Source organism: Centruroides sculpturatus, unplaced genomic scaffold, assembly GCF_000671375.1.
Source record: "Centruroides sculpturatus isolate CEXI.00-Female unplaced genomic scaffold, Cexi_2.0 scaffold1505, whole genome shotgun sequence".
In the NCBI taxonomy this organism is placed as follows: domain Eukaryota; kingdom Metazoa; phylum Arthropoda; class Arachnida; order Scorpiones; family Buthidae; genus Centruroides; species Centruroides sculpturatus.
Genome location: NW_019385739.1, coordinates 140040 through 151041, shown reverse-complemented (window position 1 = coordinate 151041; position 11002 = coordinate 140040). Strand labels below are relative to the sequence as shown.

General features: G+C 25.2%; 1 protein-coding gene across 3 annotated transcripts in view; it reads right to left on the bottom strand.

Moving 5' to 3' along the window:
* The window catches only part of LOC111641680 (protein muscleblind-like), a 129345-nt gene that overhangs the window by 20588 nt on the left and 97755 nt on the right, over positions 1 to 11002 (bottom strand). For all 3 annotated transcript variants that reach the window (XM_023387884.1, XM_023387886.1, XM_023387885.1), the window contains exon 3: positions 10198 to 10359. In XM_023387884.1, the coding sequence (XP_023243652.1) occupies positions 10198 to 10359 (162 nt within the window). The remainder of the gene's footprint in view (positions 1 to 10197; positions 10360 to 11002) is intronic.

Below are 11002 nucleotides of genomic sequence, written 5' to 3'. Positions count from 1 at the left end.
AATAGCGACGATTATTATTTTAAAAAATTTTTGTTAGGCTTAACATCGATGAAAATTCAACGCGAAGTAGGTTAATAGCGATATACTAATATACTAATTACATGGGATATAATAATATACTACACTAATAATGGATTTTTTCATACTTTTCGGTTATCCGACTTTTCAATTATCCGACCAATCCCAGTCCCCAATTGAGTCGGATAATCGAGGCTCTACTGTATTCATTTTTTAAATATATTTTTGAGATATAAATTACATAAAATGTACGATAGATATAAAATTGAAGTAAGATCATTTCAATTTTATTTCACTCATCCATTTTTAATTCTGTACTGCAAAAGATATTAAACGGAAATTCAATCCGTTCTTTATTTGGATCATAACTTTTTAACAAAGAAAAATAATAATAAGAAGAAAAAAAGAGCTTATCAAAAAGAAACGTGATATACGGATACTGATGACCAGCCGATTTAACTTATTGAAAATATTTAACCTAAATTTCCTGTTTTTTCCTTCTTTTTTCTCCAATAAAATTGATTTAAAAAAAAAATTATAATAGAAGACGTAACAACTGAAATTTATCTTAATAATCCTGATTCTGGAATAGAAAGATGGAAATTTATTTTTATTAAAGAAGATTAAAGCGCCTGTTTCTGACTTGAAATTAGAAACTTTCTTTACAATATTCGAACTTTTGATGACGATCAAAATGTTTCTTAACGCCTAATTTTCTAAAATTAAATGTACGTTTCTAAATTCAAATATAATAATTAATTTTACTTCGATTATTTTAAGTTTGTATCATCTGACAAATATTTTAAAATGGAGATTCAAAAAAAGTAATTCTAATAGATAACGAGCAATTATTTATTGTGACATCGTCACAATGCCGGGATGCAATTTTTAATCATATTTTTAATTTATTTAATTTAAAATATATGCTCTCCACCTCAAATTAGCAGTGCCTTGCCCCTGTACATCATACTTTTCCTTTAACAATAGAGTCGTACCGGTAATCTATCTAACATCTTTTAGGGGAAATTTTTGAATTGAAATAACATGACTGTTTGTTGTATTTTATTTTTAAATACATTATTTTTCCCGTGAAATTCTGTTTTGAAGCTAATGAGCAAATTAAATTCGAAGCAACATGGTGTGTATATATATAAAAGTACATCCATATTACAGATAAAAAATTCTAAAGATTAAATGTGTTCTGTATTTCTTAGTTGTCGTGTTTAAATTACTTTTAATTTTTAAACAAATTATATATAATTTAAATTAAACCATTTGCATAATGTATTTAGACATTATTTTACTCTTATCTCTGTTAATTATCCTTGCCCTTCAATATTGTTCTTACAGGAAGAATTTAAATCTATTCTAATTAACCTCTGGTAGTTTATCCTCTGATTTCTATTTATTTATTACTTAAACAGTAAAATGATATAATTTAAAATTTCAAACAAAAATTTAACGAAGATTTTCATGGACTTTCACTCTACTTTTCAGTTTGTTATTGTTTTTTTTTTGGCACAATAACTAATGAAAATCTCATAAAATCGATTTATAAATTATTGTTTATTTTTATAAGTATAGTGCTAAAGACAATAATCTTAATATTAAAATTAATAAGCAATTGTTTTTAACGTCCGATAAAATCATTCAAATTTTATTCCTGAAAGATCTGAAGAGCTTAAAAGACTTGGAGAATAATTAAAAAAAACATCAATATTAAAATTTAAATATATGAATAAAACTTGAATTCTTTTAGAAAATTACAAATAACAATATAATCGAGTTTTAAAGAGTAATTCCGATCCATATTAAAATCAATTCTTGAAGAAATTTCTTTTCAAAAATATAAAAGTACTGTATACAAAAATAGATCTATATTATATAAACGTCGATATTCACGATTATAATAGAAAAAAATTCTTCCAAATACCGTTTATTTTAATCACATATTAACATCTTATATTCGATTTTAAAGTCCACAGAAGTACATTATGTCCTATAAAGATATCTGATAAAGTTAAAATTTAAATTAAATGTATTTATATTTATACAATTTTGTCTTGTTCTTAATAAAAATATATCAAATTATTATTATTATTTTTTCTATTAATTTTAATTAAGTTCTACAATTTTTATTCTCTAACTTTTTTCTAAAGATGTTGCAATATGTGACTTACTATAAGGATGCTTCTATTGCAAGACGAGTATCAATTACAATTTTTACACATTTATAAAATATATATATATTATTATATAAATGATTCTAGGACTTTATAGATTCCGCTTTTCTATAATACAACTTTTTTCAATTTATAAAATGTGCAGATGCTGCTACGGTCATAAAATTTCGACATTGCAATATCTCGAAATTCAAACTTTCGACATTGTTAAAATTCGACACCCTAACATCTCGACACTCAAATCTCGACATCCCAATATCATAACATTCCAAAAAAGTCGACACAGGCTTTCACCACGGCTAGATCATCCTCTATTTTCTATAAAGCCAACTGAATTTCAAATATACAAAATTCTGTTTTATTTATAAACCATGGCACTTTGCATCATGAATTTTTTTTTTCTTTTAGATTTTTAAGAAATGAATTATATATATATAGTAATTTTCCTGAATGTTTTATAAAGATTAAAAGTGTATATCGTTAGAAATGAGATAATTATATAATCATTTTACAGTTTATCAGAGATCTTTAATATATATAGGCCCTATATATACAAATGTAACTGAAGATCAAGAGTTGAAAATATCAAGAAATCTTTCAATCCTAATCTATTTTGATTATAAAATTATTTAGAAAATAGTACTAAAGAATTGATTTCTGTCAATATTAATTAATTAAAAATAAACTGATTCTATTTTAAACTATGAGAACATTTTAATGATTTATTAATTCTTTATAAACAATGATTTAAGAGAAATTTTAAAGTTTCAAAATTGTGAACAAAGAAAAGATTTTATTCAATCATTTTTTATGGGTGAACTTTTATGATTTTAAGTTTAATTTATGTGCAATATATCTTAATTATTGTTTTTTTGTTTGTTCATATAATGTTTTACAAGATGTCAGACCTTATAAACTAGCATATATTTACCATATTTAGTCTATGATAAATTTGTTTTGTCATGTGTTTAAATTAGACTTAGAAAATCAATCTTAAAAAATTCACTAAAATTAGAAATTGATTCACAACACTCAAAATATAATCATATCATTGTTTTTAAAAGAACTGAAATTACATTATCTTTCTTACAAGTTATGATAATTAGATTGCAATTTATGTTTTTAAATATGATATAATACCATTAATATCCTAACAATATTTATTAGAAATAAATAGGATTTTTATTTAAAAGTTTTATAAATCCATTTTTAACTTATTATAATGAAAAATAAAGAAAACAAGTTAATTAAAAATTTATATTGTCTATAATTAATTAATAGATGTATCAATAAAATAATGAAAAGTTAAAATTAATATTATTTTTAAGCTTATTGTAAATTTTGGTATTATATTCATTATATAAATTAAACAATTAAATAGCTATTTTTAATTGTTTTCTTGCGCTTGTATCAACTTATATATATTTATATTCTCATTATTAATATTTCCTAAATTAATTCTATTGTTTTACTGAAAAAGAAATAGTAATTCCCATGTGAATTTTAATAGTTTTTTAAACTCATTTTTATATATAGAGTCTTACAAAGAGTTTAACATTTCTATAGCTTTGACTATAACTTACATATAAAACACATTTATAATGTAAGCCTTATATATAGCTTACATGCAAAGCGCATTAATAAGTTTCAAAATTTAAGGCTAATGAAGCATAGATTTATCTATTCTTGTGTTTGAAATAGACGAAATATCGTATAATCGATATATATTTTTTAAAAATCCATTTCTATGTAGATTCAGGGATGTCGTGATTTTGGCAAATTACAAAGTGCCACATATTTATCATATCTATTATCAAATTTGAATTTTCTCAACTCATTTCATTAATGTTTACGTTATTTTTATCAATTTTTAAATTGGAATTATAATTGATATGTTTCATTAATGAAACTTAATATTCTGAGTAATTAATTTTTCAATTCTCAGTTCAGAGTAATCAACTTTTGGGAAGTATTCATCTATAAAATTCATAGAAAATCTTATTTTTCTTATATATATTATGATATTTATTTGTAATGATTCTTATAACTTAGTTTAACTTTAAACAATTATATTGAAAATGGCTCGTTTTTATCATAATTTAAGACATCTCAATGATGTTGAATATGAGATTTTGGTTGAGTTTAGTAGAGAATTACTAGCATTTTTCTATCCATATTCGAGTTTTATATAAAAATATATACATATTTAGAAGGTAGACTTTTTACTCTAAGTAAATATCATGTCGTTCTTCTTTATTATGAATGTAGAATTTACAGAAAGCTTTTAAATATATTTTCTGTGATAACAAGACGATATTACCGAAGAAATGGCGATATTGCAATTTATGTTGGAAACGTGTAGGCCTATAAAATTTAATTTCGTATCATAAGTTTTCAGATTATTTAAATAAAATACGCAAGATGTTTTACTTCACGTAAAAAAAAAATTTAATATCAAAATTGAAGAATCCTGATCCACAGTTGAATAATTCTATATTTATTTCCTAATAGCTAATTTTAATTTAATCTACGTGAATATCTTCAACGTGTAGTTATCACATTTTATCATAAACTTTAATAAGAAGGGCGTATGCTACAAATAATTGTACCAATTTATCTTTCTTAATATTTTTTTATTATTGATTTTACATTTCAAATAAATTCTATTTGATTATTTAATTTCATCATTAATTATAATTTTTTATTGTAAATTGTAAGTTAATTTTGTAATCATAATTTTGTATAAATATATTTACCTTTTTAACTATTATCTTCTTAAAGATGAAGAAGAGATCATGCTTAATACTCAAATTGATTTGTTAAAAATAATTTTCTGCTGATTTATAAAAGGATTTTTTTTTTCTATTTTAGAATTGGAGCACTGATGTAAAATCTAATTAGGCAATAATTTTTCTCTTACCTATCATTAGTATATTACTTTGAAGTTTATAAATGACTTTTTCTATGTTTTTACATGTAAATATATGGGAAAAATCTGTCATTTAAATAATAATATAAAATATTTTAACCTAATAGAAACTTAAATCTATTTTTATAATAGAAAATTTCCTGAAACTGTCATTACTACAATCATTATAATTTTTCTTTGTTCCGTGTGAGTTGACTTATCATTTATTTCATTCGCAATTTTAACTGAAATCGTTATAAAGTAGAAGTATATTTTAAACATTACGTAACTATTGCTTACATATACGAAAAGATATATTGCACCTATATATATATAAATACAGTATATACTTTAAATAGCACTTGCTATAGCCCACCTCTTCCAAGTTAAATTATATTCATTAAATTTTAAATTGCTATCAATCTTTTTAATAAATTGTTTATTGAAATGTGGATAAGGATGAGATCTATTTTAAATTAATAAAAATACAATAGAAAACCTTTGAGTTAATCGAGGTTTACATGTTTATAATTCTGAAGTTGAATCATCTATCATGCTTTAAATAGCTCATTTATATAATCTTAGGTTTTAAAAATCTAAGCACAAAATAAAAATGATTTATTAAGAATTTTATATATTAAAGATTTATAAAATCTTACATAATCATGATTAATTTACAGTATATTTATATCTAATATTCTACCAAAAAAAAAGTCATATAATAGTAGATGTCAGAGCTTAATTGATGTGTTAATTCTACATGACAGCACATTAATGAATAATTGAACTACAAATATATTAATATTTCGTATTTTTTTCGATAATTATATAAAAAGTACATGTTATAATATATATATATAGGCCTATATATATATATTGTTATATTTTATCAGACTATTTTTTATGAGATTAAATAAAATTTATAGAATGATTCTAAATTTTTATAACTATTGCAAAGATAACTTTTTATGATATTTAGCTATTTCTACGATGTATCAGCAACTTTTAATTATTTCGATCTCAGATCTTATCTTTTAAATTCGATTGTCTAAAACTTTTAGGAGAAATTAGATTGAAAAGAAAATGAAGAGAGAGAGATTTTCTGGAAGAGGTCATTCTTTCACTTTCCAATTTACTTCAAATTTTAAAGTTTTACCAAAATTCGCTTCGATTTCCACCACGAAAGAAATTGTCATACCTTCTCTTCGATAAAGCTTATCTTTTGGATATTTCTGTATCAGTAATTATTAATAAATACATGATTCTAACTCGAATGAAAAATATGATTCTAGCTCAACTCCAAAGTTACTATATAGAATTTTTGCTAACTGTCTTATTTTACTTCTTAGCTATTATTTAATTTATCTACTTCGGATTACATAAAACAAATTGTAAGTTACAAGAAATTTCATCACAGTTCAGGGTTCATACTCTCTTTAAACGAATGCGAACTGTCAAGATTCATGTTTTGCCCATTTTTCCATTTCGAAAGGCTAAAATGTTCTTTAAGGGGATTGCCCTTTACAAATGTTAGGATTTTTACGGTTATTGTTGAAGTAATTTATATTTTCTCTTAAATGATATAGCTTATGTTTGATTAAAGTAATGTTGACAGTACTCATTTAAGTGAACAATGATCTTTGAAGCTCTTTTCTCAGGTAATCCTCCGTTATTGCGATTAATAACATCCTCCAATATCAATGTTTTAATTTCGTATTTGTCATATATGTACTTCAGTAACAAGTGAAGAAAAATTGGTAGATTTTCATCGTTCAAAAATGATAAACATTATGTCATTACCCAATCTTCCATCAATATCAAACGGTATCATCCAGTTGATTCGATGAAATCGATTTTTTAAATGGAACTTAAGAACGATAAATATTACTGAAGTCTTCTACTACTTATAAAAATTGAAATAAGATATTGCTAATTTCTAGGCTATAACTTTAATACTTAATTCTGACCCAAAATTTGTTGAATGAATGAACAAATTTATCTTCTTCGAATCAAATTTACACCATAGAATTTTAATGTGCTTATTTAAATGATCAAGTTTTTTTTTTTTTTAATCTTTATAAATTAAGCTATTATGTTAAGTTAAGATACGATCTAATGCTACTCGAGATGATCTATCTTTTCTTTATTTTTTTTCTAATACAGAGATAATTTTTGAATGACACCATTGGATATGGATAATAAATTATCATCTGAGACAAAGAGTACATGTCATTTGGATTCTACATGTCATGTATTCTTTGTAATTCTGATTAGCAATTCTTTCTTTCTTCACAACACAAAAGAAGAGATCAATCACAGTTTGATTATGAAGCATAGCACAAAAACTCAATCATGCTTGATGATGTTTGTTTATTTATAATTAAACAATTTACTATACTTATAAAGAATTTTCATCAGATACTGTTGACAGATTTAAATCTTTACAACTTATTTTTGTAAACTGTCCTAATTATATGTTAAATAAATTATTATTTTCTTTACATCGCATGCTTTCCAATAAACGTTTCCATATTTACTGTCTTATAAAAAACTACTGTATATCCAAATTCAACAAAGTACAAATACAGTATCTTTTGATTATAAATTGCTCTAATTAAGTAATTTGATAAACGAATTCATTCATTTATACACTGTTATTTGAATTTTTTCAAGAAATATATGTATGATATATAACTGATATTATTTAAACTTATGCTTAATGCGTTCCAAAGTAGTTTATTGAGGTGCGATATAACGAATATATTACCTATATTATTTGTTAATATTTCAACTTATATGCAAGGCTATAGTGGAGAATTTACACTATCGTATAAGAATAGTATTGATATATTCTCTATTTATACGACTTTGTAGTCGACCCTCTGCTGAATTTACGACTACATCAGTGCTTATAAGTCAAATTTTTAGCATTCGAAATAATTTATTTTACTTCAATTAACTATGAAAAACAATCTATTAAGAAATAATAATAAATATACAATTTTATTTAAATTTATATATTCTAAATCTTGCATTAATATAAAAAATTTCCAGATTTCTTTCTGTTGTTATATTAACAAATCTAATTAATTTCTTATAATTAAAACCAAGCAAATTTTTGAAAATGGCACTTCTGTTCTATTTATAAGTTGTCTTAATATATATATAAAAGTTTAAAATACATTTCTTTGCAACTGAATAACGTTATGAAATATTTTATAATGATATTCATTTAAAGATTTTCACTTTAGAAAAATCCATGATGGAATACTTCCTTGGGCTTTATATAGATGAGAATGACTATTGATGTCGATAAGCTCCAATTAATTCAATCGATCCGAAAACTCCTACCTCGTATCTTATCTAAATCTCAGCCTTCATCCCTGAAAATATTCATCGTATTCTCTCTCCCGCTTAAAGATTTCACACAGAGCGTCCAGAATTTTAATTAAATAAATAAAAAAAATAAATAAATAAATATGAAGAATAATATTTAATTTAACTCGGAGATAATTAAAATTAGTTGAAAAAATAAATATATAAGCTAGTTCTCTCAAGCAGATAATTGGATGACACATTTAAAGGATATACTGACTCACTAGTAGTTAGTCTGCCCTGTCTTATTGGCTAATGGAAGAAGTGATGTAGATGCCTGGACATCACCAGACACAAGCCAATAGACGTTATGGCGACAAACTTTGTCTTTTCCTCCCGACATTAATTGTAATTAGTGTCACCCGCACCTGCATGGCTTTCTTGCATGGAGAGTGTGCCCCGAGGTGAAGTCGACTTTAAGGAACAAATCGAAATGCGAATTTTATGTGCTTACCTTAATGCAAGGGGAAAAGTAAATAATTATCTAGCTTCGTTATTGCTCATTACGAGTTAGACATTAAAATCTATTATATTACTTAACGTAATAGATTTTTGACTTTAAGAAAATTGAGAGATTTTTGAAAGAATTTTCTGAGTTTTTTCCGGTTTTAAATTTTGAAATTTAGGAAAAGAGAAGCAAAATGTGACTGGTTTCTTTAATGGTGAAGAGAAAATCGAATTTTAATGTTAAAGGTAAAGCGAGGAACATTTTCTTAAAAGGAAGCTTCAATTTTTTTTTTTTTTTTTTGGTACTGAAGGTGAAAAGATATCAGAATTTCTTTTTTTAAGTGTATTTTACAGAGTTTTAAATTTCTTGCCATTTTAAAAAGAAAATATGAAGCTTCCTTTTATATTCTAAAACAGAATTTTAAGATTGAAATTCCTTTATACGATAATATGAAGCTTTAAAATTCTTTCATAGTTATGAACGTTTGAAATTTCTTATAAACAGGGAAAAAAAGTGTTATAAGTTTAGTCATAAATACGAGAATAAAACTTTTATAAAACTTGCATGGAGTTATGTGTTTTACTAAATACATAATCCGCCCCCCCTCCGATGACATCAGTGTTGAAACGCTAACTGTATTAATATTGCTGTATTAATCTTGGATGGTCATTTATCAAAATGGCTTCTAATGACAGAAATGAATAATAATTTAATTTTATTTATCCAGAAGGGTAATGGTTTAAATAAGTTTTCAATCAACATGATTACCCTTTAGGCGTTAAGGGCCTCACAATGTCTCACATTAAGGATGCTAAGTGGTAAGTTTGAGCCCTGTCGTACGTAGCTGTGTTTGATTAATGAACTTCATAAATTTTTCATGTAGCGTCACAGAATTAAAGATGCTGCCTAATGAAATAAACCAACTGGAGTGACAGTCCACACCGGAGTAATTCGTTATTGGATCATTCCTACTAAATTGTCCTCTTCTCTTCCTTCTTAAATATTCTCAATCGTTAAAGTTAATGACACGCACAGGATATGAAGTAAAAATAAAAAAAAATGTTTAAGGATTTGTGAAAAATCTTATTTTTACTCGTGTTCTTCTTGCTTTACCGATCGTCATTTATCATTTATTTTTTTAACCTCATTCTTTTGTTTGTTTAAATGGTAATTACTTTCAAGACAAACTCGAAACTTTTCAAACATTGCTCGATGCTAAACATGTTTACATTTTTTAAATTTTTTTTTAAAAAAATTCTACTTACCACTGCTGGGAGCTGGCCAGGCAACACGGTTTGCAACGGCAACTGTTGCATCAGAGCATTCTTCAGGGCCAGATGGGTTCTACCATTGGCCAGTAACTGGTCCTTCAAGTGTTGAGGCGGGTGGAAGTATTTACAAGGTGGTTTCTCCCTATTGCAACGACCCTAAAAGAGAAGAGAGAGAGAGAGAAAAAGAAAGAAAGATAAATCAATTTAAATAATTTTTTTAAAATAGTTTTATATTTTAAAATTTGCCGCGTGTTTTTAAATTCCTATAGTGTTAACTTTCAGGAAAAAAATTCGATATTTTAAAGGGAAGATTATGCAATTATACTATTTAAAACATTTCGCTGCATCCAGAAGAGTGAAAAAAAAAGAAAAGAAAATCTTTGTTAGATCTCTTCTCAGAAAGTTTATCAATATAAGAAAAAAAAAAGGAAGAATCTTTTGCACCAATTAACCAAACTTCGTCAAAGAATAAATTTAGCTCATGGAGCAGAAATCTGAAAGTGTGTATAAAAGGAACCGATCCATCTTCCTTCCATCTCGTCACGTGATCACTTCTCAGAAATTCGATTCCACTCATTATTCTCTCCTTAATAGTTAATTTATTCCAATCCAACCGCGTAATATATTTAATTTTTCTTTTTCTTCAGTCTTCTTACTTCACGAATAACTCTATCATTATTCGCTGTTGTAATTAACTTCAAGTTGCCAGAGAAAACAAGATTGATCACTCAACGCAGCCCCTTGCGGTGAAAAGCTATGAAAAAGAACACCCCTATTGTGAAGAGAAGGACGATAAATC